This window comes from Leucoraja erinacea, chromosome 8 (assembly GCF_028641065.1).
Source record: "Leucoraja erinacea ecotype New England chromosome 8, Leri_hhj_1, whole genome shotgun sequence".
NCBI classification, from domain to species: Eukaryota; Metazoa; Chordata; class Chondrichthyes; order Rajiformes; family Rajidae; genus Leucoraja; species Leucoraja erinaceus.
Window position 1 is genome coordinate 14778133 of NC_073384.1, and position 23344 is coordinate 14801476.

The 23344-nt window shown below is 45.3% G+C and overlaps 1 protein-coding gene across 1 annotated transcript in view; it reads right to left on the minus strand.

The window, feature by feature from the left end:
* mthfd1l (methylenetetrahydrofolate dehydrogenase (NADP+ dependent) 1 like) overlaps positions 1-23344 on the minus strand; it is a 180891-nt gene that overhangs the window by 151805 nt on the left and 5742 nt on the right. The window contains exons 2-6 of the mRNA XM_055639023.1: positions 21366-21450; positions 14672-14716; positions 6142-6195; positions 4219-4337; positions 1491-1591 (exon numbers count right to left, since the gene is read on the minus strand). Of these exons, the coding sequence (XP_055494998.1) occupies positions 1491-1591; positions 4219-4337; positions 6142-6195; positions 14672-14716; positions 21366-21450 (404 nt within the window). The remainder of the gene's footprint in view (positions 1-1490; positions 1592-4218; positions 4338-6141; positions 6196-14671; positions 14717-21365; positions 21451-23344) is intronic.

Genomic DNA, 23344 nt, shown 5'->3' on the forward strand with positions numbered 1-23344 from the left:
CAAGACACTATAGATGCTGGAATCTTGAGCAAAATACAAAGTGCTGGAGTAACTCAGCGGGTCAGGCAGGCGACATTTTAGGATGGCACAGTGGTAGCGTTGCTGCATCACAGTGGCAGAGATTAGGATTCAATGCTGACTGCGGGTGCTGTCTGTGTGGAGTTTGTATGTTCTCCATGCCCTCAAAGGTTTTCTCGGGTGCTCCGGTTTCCTCCCATACTCCAAAGACGTACAATTTGTAGGTTAATTGCCTTTGGTAAAGTTGTAAATTGTCCCTAGTGTGTAGGATAGTGCTAGTGTACGGGGTGATCGCTGGTCGGCGCGGACTATATGGCCAAAGGGCCCGTTTCTGTGCTTTATCTCCAAAGTAAAATGAAACCTAAAGTCAAAGGGTCCATTGTTCAATCTAAAGAAGAGCCTCAACCCGAAACACCGTCTCTCCTTTCCCTCCCGAGATGCTGCCCGACCTGACGCGCTTTGTTCCTCCATACTGTGTTTAAGATGGACAAATTAACCCTGACGCATTGTCACTTTACACGTATCCACAACTTTTATCTTGTCTATTTTTACAGTTTTTAATCTTTATATTTGCTTTTAAGATCGATACACCCTGTGTGTGCTCGCAGAAATCTGTGTTGTATGACTGCTTATCAGTACATTGTCCTGTCTGTATGTTGAGCCACGTCAAAGAAGATTTTCTGTTATGACAGACAATAAAGTTTTCTGAATCTGAATCTGAAGATTAAAGGAAATAGTTGGGAAGGAGGATTTGTACAAACTGTACTGCTATTTCTGTAAATCCTGAAATCTGGAACATCCAGGTTCAGGAACAGCTTCTTCCCCACAGTCATCAGGCTATTAAACACAACATCAAATAAACTCTGAACAATAACACTCTATTATTATTATTATTGCACTATATCTGTTTATTTATTGTGTATATATGGTCAACACTGAACTTTTATCTTCCGTTTTGTATTATGTTTACATATTCTGTTGTGCTGCAGCAGGTAAGAATTTCATTATCCTATCTGGGACACATGACAATAAACCTCTCTTGACTATTTCAATGGGCACAACTGCCTGGATAGAATTAGTTGGATCACAGGAAGTCAAAAGGGAACCTGGCGCAGATACTGTGTGTACCTTGTCATTTTGTCTGCACCGTATGTGGCGACTATTCATATACCTTGGGTATGCAAACAAAGAATTTAACTGGGACTTGTCACTGTGACAATAAAGCATTCATTCATTCATGGTCATGAGCAGCAAGGAGCCAGCACAATGTAGGAGGAATCCTGCAACTGAGATATGAATTTTCAAAGAGGCTTCACAACAGTTTCCCCAATGGAGGCAACTCGCTGTTCAACAATCAATTTTAAACAGGGTACTATCCAAAACAATTTCTTGCAATGATTATACACTAGTGTTTGGTCAGCCTGTGGGTGGTGGAGACCAGTGGCAATCAGTGGGAATATCCCAGGACTCACCTGCTTGGTCCAGCAATTCCATCACTGCACTTGCAGCTGGCGGGACGAAGCACTCGCTCAAATTCCCACGGACCAATCGCCCCAAATTAACATCTGTGATCCTTGTTTGGGGGGTGGGTAAGCCATGGGAAAGGAAAAGAGGGGGAAACAAAACATAAATACATTAAAAAAAAATAAACCAGAACTTGAAGTTTACAATAGCAGCCGACCAGAGGGAGAGGAAAGAGCTTCACTTCACATTAAATAGCATCAACATTACCCAATGTCAACATCCTGAAGACAATGACTAGAAATTCAACTATGTCAGCTGCAGAAATGCCATGGTTGCTGGAGGCTGGGTATTATGGTGAGATGTTCACCTCCTGATGTCCAAATCCTTCCGCTCCACACTCAGGCCAAACACCAAGTGGGTGAAAAGCTCTCCATTTGCCTTACTGGGTGCACCTCCACCAAATGAACCTCAATACAATCGAAGGCGAGGCAACCCTCATGATCACACCCAATACAGTAGCTTAACAATTACTTCTCAATAAGCACCATCACAATAACTATATCATGCACCCAGACATGACGCACTACAACAAATCTCTAACCAGTTTCTTCCCAGCCGTTATCAGGCAACTGACCCATCCTAACAACAAAGAGAGACCAGTCCTGAGCCATTAGTTTTAGTTTATTGTCAAATATACAGAGGTAGAGTTAAAAGCTTTTGCTATCTACCTCATTGGAGACCCACAGAGTATCTTTGATTGGACTTTAATATCTTGCACTATACATTATTCCCTTAATCGTGTATCTGTACATCTGTGAATAGCACGATTGTAATCATGTATTGTCTTTCCATTGACTGGTCAGCACGCAATAAAAGCTTTTCACTGCACTTTGGTACATGTGACAATAAACTAAACTAAATATAAGCATGGATAGTCCACTTCACCGCACTGGTGTCCACCAATGCCCGTCCTGTTAGTCCATAAGAAAGTGGCAAAGCCTTTGTGGTATTGTCTCAGATTGCAGCCAATTACGAGAGAAGCTTTCAAGTCATCATCTCCTCAGACCTCATGTCCCACAGCTCTCGGTCTCCAAAATAACTGATGCCTCCATCTCAGGCGCCTTCACCCTCGTACTCACTGCCTTAGCCCCTGCAATACTTCAAAATATCCAGCATGTACCCTAATATACACCGAGGATTTTGTGCAGCACAGTGGGACAGCGGTAGAGTTGCTGCCTTACACCACTCGGGACCCAGGTTCGATTCCGACTACGGAGTTGGTACGTTCTCCCCGTGACCTGTGAGGATTGTCTCCGGGCGCTCCGGTTTCTTCCCACTCTAAAGATTCACAGGTTTGTAGGTTAAATTAGCTTCAGTAAAATTGTAAGTTAGCCCTGGTGTGTAGGATAGTGCCAGTGCACAGGATGATCGATGGTCGGCGCCGACACTCGGTGGGCTGAAGGGCCTGTTTCCGTGAGGTACCTCTAAATCTAAATCTCCTGCATTCATCTTCCATCGTCACCAGGCTCCAAAAGCTCTGGGAGTTGCGGGTCAGACCATGTGCTCACCGCCTTAGTCCTGCAACACTTAATAATCTCAAGCATGTACTCCAATATCTCCCCCAACCTCCCACCACCATTACCTTGGTGTCATCTCCCACAGAGATATCGACAGTTCAGCAAATGCCCATATCACACGTCATCATCTCACAATGGGATCATACCATCCGACTCAAAGGCCCAAGTTAACATTCGCACAAGGTTGCAAAAAATCATTCGGTGGGCGGCGCGGCTCTGGCCAGCAGCGGCCTCTGCAGTCTGTCCGCGTTTTATTTTTTTCTGTCTGTGTGGGGTGGGGGTGGGGTGGGAGGGGGGGGGGAAACTTTTTAAATCTCTCCCTGCACTGGAGACCCGACCTTTTCTCGTCGGGTTTCCGTTGTCGTTGGGGCCGCAACGAGGAGCGGCCTACAACAGGAAGAAGCCGGGGACTCTGGTGCTACAACTCACCGTCGCCGTCGCGGGGCTGGCCGAGTCCGGAGCAGGTGGAGCGGTGGAGGAGCGCTGCTGCTGCTGCTGCTGCTGCTGCTGCTGCCTGACCGGAGAGTCGGAGGCTCCAACGACAGGTCTGTGGACGGCGGCATCGGGAGCCCGCGGCTCCCTGGAGGGAGACCGCTTTTCAGGGCTCTCGCAACGGCGACTTCCCCCGCCCGAGTTGCGGGGTTGAAGAGCTCCTGGAGCGGGGCCTGACATCACTGCCCCGCGCGGCTTGGAATGGCCGCGGGACTCTGCGAGCGCACGCCGGGGGCTCTAACACCAAGACCCGGTGTGCGACCTCGCACCACCCGGCGTGGCTTTAATGGCCACGGGACAATCGCCATCGCCAGCCGGGGGCTCTGACTTTGACTCTGACATCGGGGGGGGGGGGGGGAGAGTGCGGTGGAGAAATAAGTTTATTTGGCCTTCCATCACAGCAATGTGATGGATGTTTATGTAAATTATGTTGTGTCTTGGGTCTATGTGTTTGTATGTATGGCTGCAGAAACGGCATTTCGTTTGGACCTCAAGGGGTCCAAATGACAATAAATGTATCTTATCTTATCTTATCTTATCTTAAAGCCGTAGTGCCCTGTACTCCTCATCGACGACCCTTGCTCCCGAGCAGGTTTCTCCCAGGAGGGAATACTCCCATCAGGACACAGGGAGGAGACATGGCAGTTGAAGATGAATGGATACTTACCCATCCACGTCCTTTTCAGGATTCACCGCATTCACGGCATCATCGCTCACAAGGCTGAGGGGAAGAACCAAACCATGAATTTTTGGATCTTCGTTTAACTTCATAATCTCGTATACAATCTGAAAAGCAAAAAAAAAAAAAAAAAACCCATCATTCCAACAATTTGTTCATATACCATGATACAAGTGGAGTAAAGCACACCCCAGAAGGCTGATGATAGGGTCTCGACCCGAAACGTCACCCATTCCTTCTCTCCAGAGATGCTGCCTGTCCCGCTGAGTTACTCCAGCATTTTGTGTCTACCTTCCAGGTGACTCTCAGGTGTATATAAGATTACATACGACTGGGAAGTGCACAAAATGGGGTGGCACAGCCAGTAGAGCCACTGTCTCACAGTGCCAGAGACCCACGTTTGATCCTGACCTCGGGAACTGTCTGTGGAGTTTGCGCGTTCTCCCTGTAACCATGTGGGTCTCCCACAAGTATTCCGGTTTCCTTCCCGTTCCCAAAGATGGGTTTGTAGCTTAATTGGCCTCTAATGACAAGCATAATCAAGGACAAGTCTCATTCTGGTCACTTCCTCTTCTACCCTCAGCCAAGAGGTACTAAAGTGTGAAAAGGGGTTGGACAGGCTAGATGCAGGAAGATTGTTCCCGATGTTGGGGAAGTCCAGAACAAGGGGTCACAATTTAAGGATAAGGGGGAAATCTTTTAGGACCAAGAGATGAGGAAAACATTTTTCACACAGAGAGTGGTGAATCTCTGGAATTCTCTGCCACAGAAGGTAGTTGAGGCCAGTTCATTGGCTATATTTAAGAGGGAGTTAGATGTGGCCCTTGTGGCTAAAGGGATCAGGGGGTATGGAGAGAAGGCAGGTACAGGATACTGAGTTGGATGATCAGCCATGATCATATTGAATGGCGGTGCAGGCTCGAAGGGCTGAATGGCCTACTCCTGCACCTATTTTCTATGTTTCTAAAATGCACCCCTCCAGATTCAGGAGCAGTTTCTTTGCAGATGTTATCAGGCAACTGAACCATCCTACGAACAACTCGAGAGCAGTCCTTAGCAACTATCTACTTCACTGGAGACCCATGGACTATCTTTAATCAGACTTTAACTTGCACTAAGTGTTATTCCCTTTATCCTGTGTCTGTACACTGTAGATGGCTCAACTATAATCACATAGTCTTTCCACTGACCGGTGAGCATGCAACAAAAGCTTCCCACTGTACTTCAGCAGACATGACAATTAACTAAAGTAGGCTGCATCAAGTTCTAGCACAACAGAACTCAAAAAGTTACTTACATGATATATTTTTTGTTTCGCTACCAAGAGCCAAGTCACATTGATACAGATTGGAAGCATAGAGAAAGAAGGGGGAAAAAAAGGTTCAAAGTGACATGAAAACAGGAATTGTGAGGCTTTTTTCTCTAGAAATGAAACGTTGAGGACCCATAGGTGATGGAAGGTGAAAGGGCGTCAGCCAGGTATATCTAGTGAGCGACAATTTCTCACAACAGACCCACAGTTAAGAGAAGCCACAGAAAATGGATCTCACTGCTCTGAGCAACTGTTGAGACAATGACAACACACACGTTTTTGAGTAAGCTGCTCAATTACAAGGGGAATAGATAGAAGAACACAATCATGGAGGAGGCAGGCAAGTGGGAAGAGGATCACCTCAGGTTCGAGACATTGGCACAAACTACCTGGCTGTTTCTGTGCCGTACGTTCTATGTAACCCGCACAAGGCCTCATGGAGAGAGAGAGAGAGAGAGAGAGAGAGAGAGAATCAAAATTTACCATTTGTTTCCAGGTGAATGGTTCAGCAACATCCCTACACATTCTTGGTCAGCTGCACATTAAAAAATTCAAGCTTGGTTTGAGAAAGTACATAAGCACAGGCAAAAAACAGTTACCTCCTTTGCCGCCGTTTCTTCGGGCAAATGGACCTGAACAACATGCAACCCGACCTATGAAAAAAGAAAAGATATTTAGAGATTAAAACAAGGATCTGATTGACAATTAACCATATGATTGGAACCAGTGTAGTCCTGTGTAAAGGAATTGGGGTTTTTTTCCAATACAAATAATGCTTTGTAAATTATGGATTATAAATACAAATTATGAAGTGATCTACTGAAAAATCATGAAGTGGTCCATTGGATAATTACAACGTGATCTACTTAATCTTGAGCTATTGCTCAGTGATGGCACTTGTCTACAAATTAAAAGGTCATGGGTAGAAGCCCTATTTAAACAGAAACTGTCTACATTCCCACCACACTTACTGCTGGACTATCAGACATGTCTTTCTGAAGATATATTAAGTACAACCATGGTGGATAAAGAAGACCCCCATGATGATCATTTAAAGAGCACCAGAGCTCTTTGTAAGGTCTAGGCCAATATACAACATTCAACCAGCACTAGAATCTATTGTTACGAAACGTCACCTTTCCTTTTCTCCAGAGATGCTGCCTGAACCGCTGAGCTACTCCAGCTTTTAGTGTTTATCTTGCTTACAAAGCTGCTGGAAATCCAAAACTAAAATAGGGATGTTCAATGCGGTTAGCCAACAACCATGGCAAGTGGAATTAAGTTAATGCTTCAATTTTTCACCATCCAATCTCTGCAATCTTCCATCCACAAGACCTCCTCCCGTTCTTCTCACAATCAAAATAGGACGTACATGGTAAATGGTAGTGAATTGAGGAATGCAGTTGAACAGAGGGATCTAGGAATAACTGTGCACAGTTCCCTGAAGGTGGAATCTCATATAGATACGGTGGTAAAGAAAGCTTTTGGTGTGTTGGCCTTTATAAATCAGAGCATTGAGTATAGAAGTTGGGATGTAATGTTAAAATTGTACACGGCATTGGTGAGGCCAATTCTGGAGTATGGTGTACAATTTTGGTCGCCGAATTATAGGAAGGATGTCAACAAAATAGAGAGAGTACAGAGGAGATTTACTAGAATGTTGTCTGGGTTTCAGCAACTAAGTTACAGAAAAAGGTTGAGCAAGTTAGGTCTTTATTCTTTGGAGCGCAGAAGGTTAAGGGGGGACTTGATAGAGGTCTTTAAAATGATGAGAGGGATAGACAGAGTTGACGTGGATAAGCTTTTCCCATTGAGAGTAGGGAAGATTCAAACAAGAGGACATGACTTGAGAATTAAGGGACAGAAGTTTAGGGGTAACATGAGGGGGAACTTCTTTACTCAGAGAGTGGTAGCTGTGTGGAATGAGCTTCCAGTGGAAGGTTCGATTTTATCATTTAAAAATAAATTGGATAGGTATATGGACTGGAAAGGAATGGAGGGTTATGGTCTGAGTGAAGGTAGATGGGACTAGGGGAGAATAAGTGTTCGGCACGGACTAGAAGGGCCGAGTTGGCCTGTTTCCGTGCTGTAATTGTTATATGGTTATGACATCTTGAACGGCATCTCAGTTCTCAATGCCACGTGACTGCTTCATATTTCCAGCAAGGCCCTTTATACCAATTGCTGGCTCTATCCTCACTCTTCTCTCAGTAAAGCATATGGCCAGAGTTGTAGAAGTCCATCAACCTCTTCGATCCAGTCATTGTTAATTTGCATCTCTGGCCCATTAGTATTCGACTCAATAAGCCTGGATTTATCCACTCAACAGAAATCAATCTGTGCCAAAAGTCACAATGACTTCTTGGGGTCAACTTTGTTTTTTCTCCTCCTAAGATGCTCTACCATTTGATTACTTGTTATCTCCAGGAATATGCATTACATCCCTCATCAGGAACGCCTTTTTTCTTTCTCATTAGCCCTCCAGGAAATTAAGTTTGATACAAGAGAAATTAATTTAAGGATCTTGATTAGACTATTGCGTAATCTTCTCAAGTTAAGGAACTAAAACGAGTTTGAAGGGTCAAGGAACTACAGAGGCTTGTTTATGAAAAAGGACAAAAAATGCTGGACTAACTCAGGGAGTCGGAGAGCATATCTGGAGAACATGGATATGTGAATGTTTTGGGTCTGGACCTTACTTAAATGATGTTTATAAGACTTGACCACATCATCCAACATCAGCCCAGTATCATTCCAGTGAATATACCCGTAGCATATTGGAAATGCAAGTAGACATGGCCCCACAAGTCTGCTTCAAAGTTGAATAAAAGTGGCTGATCATGTGTGCGATGGCCAGGTTCTCACATGATCTGCATATCTCCAATTCTCCCATTGTGCTAAAATTTAATTCAGCCCAGGAGTGAATATCCAGGAAAAACTTGGGACAATCTGCTGTCCAACCATTCAGAAATCCTTACGCTTTGGCATCTAGCTCATCAGCTAATTTCCCCACACTCTCATGCCACCCCTTAAGACTCACTGTTGGAGAATATTCAGGAGTTATACAAATACAGATGGATAGGAGATATTTATTAAAACACAAACCAGTCTTCAAAATGGCAAGACAAACAGTTCACGATTTAGCTTGCAAGGTTACTTTAGGGCGATCAAAACCAATCATTGCGTGTTGGACATACTGACACTGTATCATTGGGGATGGCATCTGAAGGTTAATTCCCGGGATGGCGGGACTGTCATATGCTGAGAGAATGGAGCGGCTGGGCTTACATACTCTGGAATTTAGAAGGATGAGAGGTGATCTTATTGAAACAAATAAGATTATTAAGGGTTTGGACACGCTAGAGGCAGGAAACATGTTCCCGATGTTGGGGGAGTCCAGAACCAGGGGCCACAGTTTAAGAATAAGCGGTAAGCCATTTAGAAAGGAGATGAGGAGACACATTTTCACACAGAGAGTTGTGAGTCTGTGGAATTCTCTACCTCAGAGGGCGGTGGAGGCCGGTTCTTTGGAAACGTTCAAGAGAGAGCTAGATAGGGCTCTTGAAGATGATGGAGTCAGGGGACACGGGGAGAATGCAGAAACGAGGTACTGATTGTGGATGATCAGCTATGATCACATTGAATGGCGGTGCTGGCTTGAAGGGCCGCATGGCCTACTCCTGCACCTATTGGCTATTGAATGTTAATTGGCCCTCATTGAAACCTTCAAGGTGAGATCATGTGAAGTCATTAAGGGGCCATCTCTAGTGTTGCCTCATCGATAAAGCTAGTCCCTGACACTCAAAAACAGTGTATCCCGTCACTTAATATCTGCTGTTTGTGTCTCCTGGGAGCCATCCCTTGTAGCAAAACGGGTATATTTCAGGTATTTGAGTTCTCTGTCCTTTTAGCCACTGAAGGATTTAGTCATAGGATTTAGTCCATCCATATGAATTACCTTGACCCAGCAAACATGTTTGAGCATTTAGAGCTATCTTGGCAGTTACAGTGTACTTCACATTGTAACTATTTAATTCTGCAACATTATCCATCAACATCCAAAGTTTCAAAACTAACCAGATCATTATACCCATTAAAACAGTGGTTAGTCATTTATTGTCTTTATATTTAAAATACATATTATCTCGATGTGCTTTCGAGTTGGGAGATTCGACTGTAAAGATCACCAAGAGAATGTCTACGTCTCCTGATGAATAAAGACTCATATCAACAACTTCTAGTCCAGTATCACTAGTCAGAGAAAAAACATTTGTGTCAGGGTCTTCTAGGTCTCAGAACATCCCAAGGTGTTTAACTTTCTGCAGCCTCTTCCTGTATTTCTTCCAGTCAATCCCAATTCTTTGTGGTTACTTATTTTTGTCTAATCTGCCTCAGTCCATGTATGTTTCTCCGCACCCACTCTGATGCCGACTCACTGACATTTCTCATCAGCATCACCATGCCTGTTATGATTTGAATATGTCTGCATCTTCAAAACCATCTGAATTTTGTTTCAGCTCAGCTCACCTGCTTTATTTCCTTCATACCCCATTAGTCTTCCCCAGGAAAAAAAAAGGGATGTTTCTATCCTCCCACTATTTTCCAAAGCATCTAACTCACTGCAACTTTAGGGCAGCTCATGCCATCTAGTGGCTGGCGAAAGAACAAATCCTAATCTGGATTTTCTCTTGAGTGCTGGAGGAACTCAGTTGGGTCAGGTGGATGGAATGGTCAGGCAATGTTTTGTACGAGTAGTAATCTGAAGAAAGGTCCCGACACAAAACATCCTCCCTCCCTCCACAGATGCTGCCGGACCTGCCGAGTTCCTCCAGCACTTTATTTTGCTCAAGATTCCAGCATCTGCAATTGCTTGTGTCTCTGGATTTTATCTGGTTGTGGCCCAGGACGCAGTAGGGCTGAAGAGCTGATTGCAAATCAGGAAGTTCAATATGCAAATGCCTTGCACTACAGATTGTGTCGGGGACATTGGCGCAGCGGTAGAGTTGCTGCCTTACAACCGGGGCGGACTGTGTGGCGTTTCTACTACCTTCCTGTGACTGTGTGGGGTTTTTTCCGGGTGCTCTGGTTTCCTCCCATATCCCAAAGATGTGCAGGTTTGTAGCCTAATTAAGCTCTGTAAATTGCTCCTAGTGTGTAGGAATGCAAAAGTGGGACAACATGGAACTAGTGTGCGGGTGATCAATGATCGGCGTGGACTCGGTGGGCCGCAGGACCTGTTTCCACGTTGTATCTCCAAACTAAACTAAACACCTTAGTTTCCATTTCGTTGTTGGTAGCCATGTCTGTCACTGCAAAGATTCACAACTCTGGAATTCCCTCCCAAATCCTCTGCCTCTCTTTCCTAAAAGGCTACTTTGATGACAAAATTCTCATTCCCTCCAATACATTCTAACTTGGCATCAACGTTTGCCTCCCTCCTGTGCCACCTTAGAAGGTCTACCTACAAGAAGGTGGGACTAAGGGGAAAAAAAATTGTTCGGCACGGACTTGTAGGGCCGAGATGGCCTGTTTCCGTGCTGTAATTGTTATATAGTTATATGGTTAAGAAGGGTGTACAAATTGAAGTTATTAAGCAACAGCACCAGAAGAAACTTGGAATGAGCAAAATAAAACTCCTTGAGAAGCATTAAACCTCTTTTAAACGCACCACAGCTCACAAGAAAAAGACAACACAAAGTGCTGGAATAACTCAGCAGGTCAGGCAGTATCTCTGGTGGGCATGGGTAGGTAATGTTGCCGACCCATGTCCAAACCGCCGTACAAAATAAGGTACGCCAGCATTGTTATTTTATTTGTAAACCAGGATCTGCAGTTCCTTGTGTCTCCATTTTTATAGCTCACCAGTTCTGATTAGTCAACTGCTCCATGACCTCACCTCATTTCAGCATTGTAACCAAAGATCTTATAGCAAGCTATAAGATCTTTGATTGTAACCATTCATCTTCCCCACCCATTTCCTGCCAATTCACTGTGCCATCAGCACCATCTTTCTGGGCATCAGTACCACCTTTCCCCCCCACTCAGTCCAGTGGTTTGGTTCTTCCTGCTTCTCAAGAGATAATCTGAACTTGTAAGTCCCTGCAGGTTGTGGAATCTCAGGCAAGAGTTCAGAACAAAACACAAATTAAAAATAGCCAACTTTAATTTTGTTGATAGGCCAGGATGACAATAATAAAACCAAGTAGAATTAAAAATGATTTTAAGGTTTAGGTTTCTTTTTGTCACAGGCAGCAAAAAGATTTGTCTTGCATGATGTCCAAATAAATCAGATTCCCCATACACAAGTACAAACAAGTCAAATCCAAGTACAATAGATAGAGCAAAGGGGAAGATACAGAGCACAGAATATAGTTCTCAGTATTGTAACGTTTTCATAGACGAAGGTACTATCCAATTCACCTCTACCCTATTGTGGACATTAGATTTTGTCGACAGAGTGTTCAGAAGCTTGCTAACAGAGGGGAAGAAGCTGTTCCCAAGTCTGGTAGTATGTACTTTCAAGCTTCTGTTCCTTTTGCCTGACAGGAGCCGGGAGAAGAAGGAATGACCAAGTCTTTGCTTGCGTTGGCTGCATGAAGTGTCGATGGTGTCTTTGGTGGGAAGTCTGGTCTGCGTGATGATCAAGGTCAGACCCCTGGCCACTGGCAGCAAGGGAACAAGGTGACCATACTGTAAGTGTGATTAAGTCCAAAAAGATCCGAGAGGGGTGGATGGGGAGTAACTGTTTCCTCTTGTAGGAAAAATCTAGAAATTTAAGTTACCATTCCAAAAGAAGCAGTCAACCATTTGAAAGAGAATGCGTATTTCATGTGGGCCACATGCTTTTAAATACTTCCTTGTTTGGCAGTGGAAACATGTTTGAGGAAGATGTAGATGGATTTTTGATAAGTCATGGGGAGGAAGGTCCCCCTGCTATGCTTGAATGTGGAGTCAAGGTTACAATCAGATTGGCCTTGACTGTATTAAAAAGTTGTGCATGTTCGAGGGGCTGAATGGCCTATTCCCATTCCTAATTTGCACTTTGGTCACTGCTGCACCAGATGCCAATTAACCTCAAAAGCCACCATACATTGCAATCCACGCAAGCAAATATTTAGATTCTTGACTTTCTGTAGATTGCTTCTCCATTGATTGACCATAAACCCAAGTGTTCTGCCTACCTCACAATTCAGTGGTGGTAAATACTTGGCCAGGTACAAGAGTAACTAACTGCTGTCTAACATGTGGTGTCATACAAGGTGTCAAAAGCAGCACAGCAACAGATAAGGAACTGTACATAATTAATCAAAATGCCGGAGTAACTCAGCAGGACAGGCAGCATCTCTGGATAGAAGGAAATTGTGACGTTTCGGGTCCCCATTTTGTGTCTATCTTTGATGTAAACCAGCATGTGCAGTCCTTCCTACATATGATTACAGTCAAGCCATCCACAGTGTACAGAAACAGGACACTGATGACGTGAGTTGCAGGGACAAGTCAAGTCGAGTCCCTTGCCTCTTCCAATTCACGGGGTACTCAACAAATAAAAACAGCTTCCAGATCAATCTAAAATAATCAGGGCTCTCAAACAGGTTTTACGAGGATCTTACCAGGATTTGTGAGAATGTTGCCAGGACTCAAGGTCCTGGGCTTTAGGGAGAAGTTGGGCAGGCTGGCCTCTATTCCTTGGACTCAGCGCAAGAGGATGAGGAGTGAACCCAGAGGTGTACAGGAATAGATCGGACAGACAGGAAATCAAGAACTAGAAGGCACAGGTTTAAGGTGGTGGGGGAGAAAAGTTAATAGGAACCGGAGGGTAACTTTTTCCACACAAAGGGTGGCGGGGTATGGAACAACCTACAGAGGAGGTAGTTGAGGATGGGACTATCACAATGCTTAAGAAACATTTAAACAGGTACATGAATAGGACAAGTCTAGAGGGATATGGGTCAAATACCATATGGGACTAGTGGGATGTGGGACTAGTGTAGATGGGACATGTTGGCCGGCTGTGGGTAAGTTGTGCCTAAGGGTCTGTTTCCATGCTGTTTGACTCTATAATTAAATTCAATCAAACTATTCCACAAGAGCTTGGAGGCAAGTATTCCAGTACAATAGCTGCACTGTGTGGAAGAGCAGGAAGATTGCAGCTGCACACAGAAGATAACCTCATCAGCACCATGCGTCAATATTGGCAAGTGGACACTGCCCCATGGTTTCAACCCATGGAAGGGTTAACCTGCACAATCAAAGTGTTTCAGCACCCGCTACGTCTAATCACCAAGCTTCGATCAAAACCAAAACCATCTTACATCCCCCACACTCCCATCTGCTCCGTAACCCTAACCCTAGTTTCCACCAGTCAACTAAATATTTAACTTGTAACCAACACACTATCCTCTTTGGAATATAGGAAGAAACAGGAGCGCCATGTGATCACAGGGATAAAGTTCAAAGTCTACATGGACAGCTGAGGTCAGGGTTGATTAGCAAGGGCGTCAAGGGTTATGGGGGAAAAGGCTGGGAAATGGGATTGAGGGGGAAAGGCACAAGCCACGAACGATGGGCGGAATGGCCTAATTTTGCTCCCATGACTTGGGACTTTATGAAGCCAGGTCCCTGGAGCTGGAAGACAGCAGCTTCAGCAGCTACACCATTGGGTGCCCAGAGGGACCTTATCCTGGAATAACACAGAACCACACTAAAGTTTCAACACTTCAGGAGTTTCAACCCACAAAATACAGAAGGCAGAGACTCACAACATCTGCCCCAGGAATGATTTCATGACAGACTAAAGAATGCTAGACAGACTAAGTACGTACGACAAAGATATTTGCAATTTCAGTCAAAGATGAAGGTTAATCAAAGCTCACTCCAGAAACAGGTGGAATACTCCAGACGGCCAAGGTAACAAAAGAGATGGCAGAGATACCTCCCTTACCCAGTTTCAGACTTTTAGCACAACTTTGTTCGTTTTCCACAAACAAAAATAAAGTTTCAATTTTATGCTGAAGGTCTGAAGAATGGTCCCAACCCAAAACATCACCTACCCATTTCTCCAGGGATGCTGCCTGACCAGCTGATTTATGCTCGAGATTCATGCGTCATTACTTTTGCAAGAAAACTCACCTCTTCGGCCATCTTCTTCATCTCCACCATGTCACCATCTCCAGCCTAAAAGGGAAATAACAACCACCCTTTAAGCAACTGGTAAACAGTGGCAGCTCCAACACAATGTTCTTACATTATGATAAGACACAAAATGTTGGAGTAACACAGCGGGACAGGCAGCATCTCGGGAGAGAAAGAGTCGGTGACGATTCAGATCGAGACCCTTATTTAGACTGAAGACGGGCCTCATCTGAAGATGGGTCTCGATCCAAATAATCTGAAGAAGGGTCTCGACCCGAAACGTCACCCATTCCTTCCCTCCAGAGACGCTGCCTGTCCCGCCGAGTTACTCCAGCATTTTGTGCCTATCTTCCGTGTTAACCAGCATCTGGAGTTCCTTCCAACACATTCTTAATTATGAATCAGCTTTCAGAGAACATGTATGGCAAACCAGAAATAATTTTACTTGAAGATTACAGAACAAGACAGTGGGGCAATGGGAAGGAGATCAATTAGATTTGGAGAAAAGCAATTAGATTTTTACTAATGTTGCAAAAGCAAGGTTGTTACCACTCAGACACGGGTCAGTCATCATTACACTGCTGTTGGTGGGAGCCTGCACATTTGACTGCCTGGTCAATAGGATAGACCAACGAGACTGCACAACTACTCTCCTGACTTCAGAGGGAATGAACATTCATAAAACAGTACAAGATAAATGTTTATTTTCAATCTTTTAAATGTCATTCCCTCCCTCTTACACCTGCTCTTAATTTCACTTGCATTTTCACCACCTCTTGAAATGCAGCCTCTTCACTCATTTTACCAGTGTTCACCCCAAGTGCCATTTCACCACCAGTTTCCTACCTGCAGAGTGCACCCCCAGTCATTTCATAAATCGGTCGCCTCAGTGCCATTTACTAATATCATCTCTTGCATCTCAATCCAATTCTGCACCCATTCTGCCATTGTCCACTCTACCCCCTGGATTTCAATTTTGCTGATTCTCCCCCCCCCCCCCCCCCTCCCCCCTCCCACCTCCCCCCCCCTCCCCCATCATGTGGCACCAACATACCCACCCCCCGACCGTAGTGAGCGATCCGTCAACTATTCCAGACCTACACCCTCGGGGACCCAAAAATCCCTTCAACTCTGATCCCTTGCTGTGCCTTAAATGTTAAATCACACCATCAACAAATGATGCCTTCAACTACAAAGGCTCCAAGTCTGGAATTACTTAATGAACCCCTGACTTTTCACTCACCAGGCACACAACACCTCAAGCATTTTGTCACTCCCTCGTGGTTCAGTGCCAATTTATGTTCGATTGAACACTGAATTGCCTCTAGTCATTTTGCAAAACAGTACACAAACAAAAGAGTGCAGTAAACTCCTGACGTGCAGCTGGTGCGGGCGCCGGCGGTCAATGACAGGCCGCGGGTTGAGAACAAAGAAGGACCCATCATGGGGGGGGTGGGGCGCTACCGAGAACATGGGGGACCATCACGAGTGTATTGAATATGTTTATAACTGTCAGCGGCCAATACGAGGCGATTCGTTGCGTTCAATATGCAGAACAAAGAATATCACTGTACCAAGTGCATGTAACAATAAAGTACCAATCAATCAAGGCAGAGATAGATCGATTCTTGATTAGTACGGGTGTCAGAGGTTATGGGGATAAGGTAGGAGAAGGGGGTTAGGAGGGAGAGATAGATCAGCTACGATTGAATGGCGGAGTAGACTTGATGGGCCGAATGGCCTAATTCTACTACTATTCCTTATGACCAATCAAAAGTCTTAAGAACTTTACTGTAGGCTATGGCTCTATTGTTCTTTAGGAATAATCCCAGGGAGACTTAAGTAGTTGCCATTTGCTACCAGGTTTCCACCCAGATATTAAAGTATGCTGGTGCAGTGTGATAGCGTCATAGAGCGTGGAAATAGGCCCTTCAGCCCAACTTGCCCACACCAGCCAACACTGCTTGTGATTTGGCATCCGTGACATGTCTTGACAAATTTTCCGGCATCTTTCTCACAACTTGGCCACCACACTTTTCTCTGCAAATTCTGTTTAGTACCGACGATGCCTAAATGTCCGTCATGAGCCAATGAGACGATCCTTGGTCGTAGTGCCTGAGGGATCACCAATCTGCTACCTCTCAGCACACCCAGACCAATTACACAAAATTCATATTTTATGGGAGCAAATGCTTTGTAAAGGCATTGATCCCATTGCCCACTGTAGATACGCTCTCCGATCTCTTTGAGTTCAGGATCATGTTCTGATTCCCTTTCAACTTCCTTCATTGTCACGGCTCCTGGCGTTGACTGAATTGCAACAAATCGCACAAAGTTCTCCGCTTCCATCTCTAGCGTGGATGTTGCTCCCGGCTGTTCATCCTTCAACTGTCTCGACAGCGGTTCAGCGATGTTTGCTTTCCCAGCAATGTGGACTACTTTGTCCTTGTACTGTTGGAATTTCAGCACCCAACGTTCTATTCTGGCACATGGCCTAGACCTTGTCGAATAGATCACTTCCAGCAGCTTGTGATCTGTAACAAGTTCAAATTCAATGTCGTACAAGTATGCATGGAACCTTTCACAGGCCCATTCTAGTCCCAGTGCTTCTTTCTCTGTTTGAGAATACCTTCTCCCCACTCTGGTTAACAATCGACTGGCATATGCTATGATTCTGGGTTCATCTGCATGTGTCTGTACCAACACTGCTCTTAAGCCAATCGGACTAGCATCTGCTATGACTTTTGTTGGTGCAGCTAGATCATAATATCCAACGGTTTCTGCACTCATTAGACAGTTTCAGTGATTTGAACGCCTGTCTCTGTTCACTACCAAACTGGGACGGTACATCTTTCCTGGTCAACTTTCTCAGTGGATCTGCCAGTGTAGCAAAATTTGGAATAAACTTTGCACAATAATTGACCAGTCCTAGAAAACTCCTCATCTCGGTTGCATTCTGAGGTTCACGTGCATCTGCAACAGCTTTCACTTTGGTTGGGTTCAGCCCTTCACTTGTGAGTCTGTGTCCCATGAAATCCATCTCAGAGACGCCAAACTTGCACTTGGCTTCATTCACAGTGAGACCTGCTTCTTGAAGTTTAGTCAACACTAGCTTCAACCTCCTGTCATGGTCTTCGCGACTTGATGCATGGACGATGATTTCATCTGATATATTTGCTACTCCTGATGCACCTTGAATCACTCTGTGGATTTCGTACTGATAGCTCTCGGGAGCAGCATTGATTCCAAACATCAGTCTTTTGTATCGGTACAATCCGCAGTGAGTGACGAAAGTTGTCACCTCTCTTGATTCTGGATGTAATTCCAACTGATGATATCCCCACTTGAGATCAATTTTGGAAAACACTTTACTGGTTGATAACTCTTGTAGCACCTCATCAACCGTAGGAATAGTCTTTCTCCGATTATTGCCTCATTAGCTCTCCTCATGTCAACACACAGTCTAATGTCATCATTGGGTTTCGGCACTATCACAACTGGACTCACCCATGGTGTGGATCGTTCAACTGTTTCAATAATGGCCTTATCAATCAACTCCTTGATTTTAGCTTCTACTTTTCCACAAAGTCCAAATAGCGTTCTCCGCACCGGTTGAGCTATCAGCTTGACATTTTCATCAATGGCTAACTTCACTTGCCGGCCATTCAATTTTCCAATCCCTTGGAATACTGAATGAAATTCCCACCTCGTGTCATCATATGACTGCACTGAATTGACATGCCCTCCGATGTGAAGCACTCCCAGCTCTCGAGCTGTGTTTCTACTCAGCAGAGGTTCTCCCTTCTCCTCTATCACCACGAATTCTGCATCAGTTTCTCTATCTCCGACTTCTACTTTAGCCGTGAAACATCCAATGGTCTGCAAAGGTTTAGTTGCGGTGTATAGATATAACTTCTGACTACTCCTCCTTGGTATGCACTTGATTTTCTGCTGTTTCAAGCATTCCCAAAGTGATCTGTCAATTACGTTGCTGTCGCTACCAGAATCTACAATCACTGGCACTGTAACACCTCCGATGGTCACTGCAACTTTCTCGTGATGGCTCTCATTCAATGCGAACTGATAATTCCTTTTAACAGCATGCTCACCAGCTTCACCTCTGTCTTCATCACTTTCGAAATCACCTTCTACGTGATGGACATGACCCTTCTTTATCTGCCAAGGTCTGTCTTTCATTTCACTGGACTTCCCTTTCTTGTTCTAATCACTTGTCTTGTCCCTGGACTTACTTTTATATTTCTTTGCAAAATGATCTTTGTCTCCACATTTCCTACATGTTCTACCTTTTGCTGGACAACATGCATCTTTCCCAATGTGACCCTTGTTGCCACACCTGCAACACTCAATTCCACTTTCAGGCATACTTCTTGGTCTACCGTAGGACGGCTGGTTAACTTGCCCAGTCTTGGAATCTTTCAATTTCATGCTGTGAAATTGTCCCTCAACAGCTACCAGTACCGCTGCAATCGACAAAGCATCATTACGGTTTAACTCGCCCCCTTTTTCTAGTAAACCTTCTCCTGAGCTTGTCTGACCTGCAATGCTGAACTACCTGATCCAATATCCCGTTTTACACAAATTTGCATCCTACAGACACCCGTCTGTGTCTCGTCACAAATTCGAGCAACAGTCTTGCCCTCTACCTGCAATGTTTTACGGAATAAATGGCGTTGAAATGTAGCGTTCGGCACCACCACATAATGACTGTTCAAAGCATCAACGGCTTTCTTATAGTCTTCCTTCATTCCGGTATCAGGGCGAGTTGTAAACATTTCTCGAACTGCTGGCCCAGCGGTGAAAAGAAGCAACGCTCTCTGCTGCGCCTTCTGCCCCGGCGTACTCTCCTCAAGAAAGAGCCCTCGGCTGCCGGCATAAGCTTCGAATTCCTCCAACCAAGCATTCCACTACACGCTGACGGTACTCACATCACCCGTCGGATCGAAGTGTGGAACTCCGCAAAGTGCTAAGAAATCAGCTCCAGCGACCGCCATTTGAAAAAATCTTTTTCCAGCTCGAAGCCACGGATCCAGGGTCCAAAATATGCAAAATATCCTCGTCGTCAATGTCACATCCTGGCCTCAGATGTGGAATAATAATGATACTGACACAATATTTAGAGGTTACATTCCTTGGTCTCCATGTTTATGACCTCCGACTCAGCTATGGCCTCCTGCCTAGGCTTACACAGTGCACATGAGATCTGACCTCCACGTCAGCTGATACAAAGGTCATGATATTTGAATATCATCATCATGACTCATCGTCATGACAGTGTGCTCCATGAACTGGAGCGATCCCGCAAACCGGCTGGGCAGTCTGCAACCCAACGGCATGAACACCAAATTCTCTAATTTCAGGTAGTCTGCACAGCCCGCCTTTCTCTCTCCTCCCATCTAGCCTGCTCCTCTCTCACACACCATCTTCCTCCCTACCTTCGCCCACAGTCCCCATCACCCTGCTTCTCTCCCCCTCCCACTGGATTCCCTCCCTCTACTCTTCCCCTCTGCCACCAAACCCACATTCAGGTCCACTCTTCAGATAAGATAAGATAAGATACATTTATTGTCATTTGGACCCCTTGAGGTCCAAACGAAATGCCATTTCTGCAGCCATACATACAAACACATAGACCCAAGACACAACATAATTTACATAAACATCCATCACATAGCTGTGATGGAAGGCCAAATAAACTTATCTCTCCACTGCACTCTCCCCCCCAGATGTCAGAGTCAAAGTCAAAACCCCCGGCTGGCGATGGCGATTGTCCCGCGGCCATTAAAACCACGCAGGGTGGTGCGAGGTCGCACACCGGGTCTTGGTGTTAGAGCCCCCGGCGTGCGCTCGCAGAGTCCCGCGGCCATTCCAGCCGCGCGGGGCGGTGATGTTAGGCCCCGCTCCAAGAGCTCTTCGACCCCGCAACTCGGGCGGGAGAAGTCGCCGTTGCGAGAGCCCTGAAAAGCGGTCTCCCCCCCAGGGAGCCGCGGGCTCCCGGTGCCGCCGTCCACAGACCTGTTGTTGGGGCCTCCGACTCTCCGGTCGGGCCGCAGCAGCAGCAGCAGCAGCGCTCCACCACCGCTCCAACCATTCCGGACTCGGCCAGCCCCGCGACGGCGACGGTGAGTTGTAGCACCAGAGTCCCCGGCTTCTTCCTGTTGGAGGCCGCTCCTCGTTGCGGCCCCAACGACAACGGAAACCCGACGAGAAAAGGTCGGGTCTCCAGTGCAGGGAGAGATTTAAAAATTTTCCCCACCCCCACCCCCCCACACACACACCCCAACATAAAATAACAAAAACTACATTAAAACACAGACAGAAAATAATAAAACGCGGACAGACTCCATTCGGATTACAAAATCTGTAGCTTTTGTTCTCCACTTCTCACCTCTCAGCCTCTGACACTATTAACCCCCCCCCCCCCCCACACCCCCCGCCTGTTTCTTGCAAATCAATCCCTCCTTGCCCGATTCTACCCAACTCATGCCTGTTGTTGCCGCATCCCTCCACCGCCTTTTTATACCGCCTACTTCCCCTCTATTCTTTCAGTCCAGACAAAGGATGTCAACCCGAAACATTGACTATTTCCCCCATAGGCGCTGCCTGACACAGCGTTCATCCAGCTTGCTCTGTTTTTTTTGTCACACCTGCTTTCATGCAACTTAAAACCCACCTGTACAATGGCCAGACTTGGGTGAAAACCAGGTTCACATTTCTTCAAGGCTACCAACTCTGCTTTACAGTTCTGAATTATCCGCCTATAGTAAAGGACAAAATAAAATATAAAATCAGTCAATTTCAACAACATTTGTAATCTCGCCACAGCAATATGGGAATGATATACTGAATATGCCTTTTATTGCAATTCCTCTTACTTTCAATCCAATTAATTGTCTATGTATCAACTTTGGGGTGGTACAGTGGTTAAGTTGCTGCCTTACAGCACCAAGGACCCGGGTTCGATCCTGACCACGGGTGCGGTCTGTACGGAGTTTCTACGTTCTCTCCGTGACCTGCGTGGGTTTTCTCCGGGTGCTCCGGTTTCCTCCCAGACTCCAAAAGCATACAGCTTTGTAGGTTAATTGGCTTGGTAAAATTGTAATTTGTCCCCAGTGTGCAGGGCAGTGCTAGTGTATGAGATCGCTGGTCGGCGCGGACTCAGTGGGCCTGTTTACATGCTATATCTCTAAACTAAACTACACTCCACCATGACTGTGTGCTATGCGACTACAGTTTGAGTCCAAACTAACAACACATGTTCAGCAGGAAAGTTGTGGGACAAAGTTATACTGTTCCCGTTATACTGTTCCCTGTTTTATCTCCGAGCAAGAACTCATCCCCATTCATCTGTGTCGCAGAGGGATAAATTTAAAATGTTCTTATTGGCATGAAGTGGCACAACCTCAAGCCCACATCACCACTGTGCAGAAGCAACTGCATAAACGGAAAAAAACAAAATTCTCTTTGGTGTTGTCTAAATGGGTCTAGAAGTACCGGCAGCAACATTTGTGCGAAAGCTTGTTTTAAAGACACATGGTAGAGGGGGCAGGGAGTGGAAGAGAGTTTATTGTTCCAGTGTATTGCATGTGGTTGGACACGCACAAGACCTCAGGTTATATCAAGACCATTCATCACCATGACCCAAAAACACTCAGAGCAATAATCACCCACATTGCAGAGTGTGGATGTGGAGACGATGTTTCCACTAGTGGGAGAGTCCAGGACTAGAGGTCATAGTTTCAGAATTAAAGGACGTTCTTTTAGGAAGGAGATAAGGAGTAATTTCTTTAGTCAGAGGGTGGTGAATCTGTGGAATTCTTTGCCACAGTAGGCTGTAGAGGACAAGTCAGTGGATATTTTTTATGGCAGAGATAGATAGATTCTTGATTAGTACAGGTGTCAGAGGTTATGGGGAGAAGGCAGAAGAATGGGGTCAGGAGGGGGAGCAATAGATCAGCCATGATTGAATGATGTAGATGTGATGGGCTGAACGGCCTAATTCTACTCCAATACCTATGACCTATGACCTCTGTGTGGAGCGGAGTTTGTAGATTCCACCCATGACCACATGGGTTTCCTCTTAGTGCTTTGGTTTCCTCTCACATTCTAAAGGCGAGCAGCATAGTTATTCAATTGGCTACTGTGAGCTGCATCCTAGCAAATGGGAGAACCCGATGGAATCCAGGGAGAATGAAATGAGAGCTTGATGGTTCGGCCTGTTTCATGCCATACGGTTCATTGAAGAGTTAACACCATTTTGAAAGCCAAATCTCTCTCAGGAGAGAACCACGGTCAGTGACAACCAAATATAAGCTTCACGCAAATGTTACAATGTGTAACAGACATCATTGCACCACCTTCCTGTTCCTCTGCCGATTTAACTCTTTAGCAGAAACTGTTCCTGATATTCTTTTAAATCAAATTAATCACAAACGTTCACCATAATTTCCTCTCGCGGCCACTGCCAACACACCTCAAACCTTTCACATTCCATTGGAAAAAAAATCTTTAAACTCCAATCAAAGAAACATTAAAAAAAAAAGGAGTAGGCCATTCGACCTTTCAAGCTAGCACTGCCATTCAATATGATCATTCAAAATCAGTACCCAGTTCCTGTTTTCATTTGGGTATAAAAGAAATTCTGGCCAATTT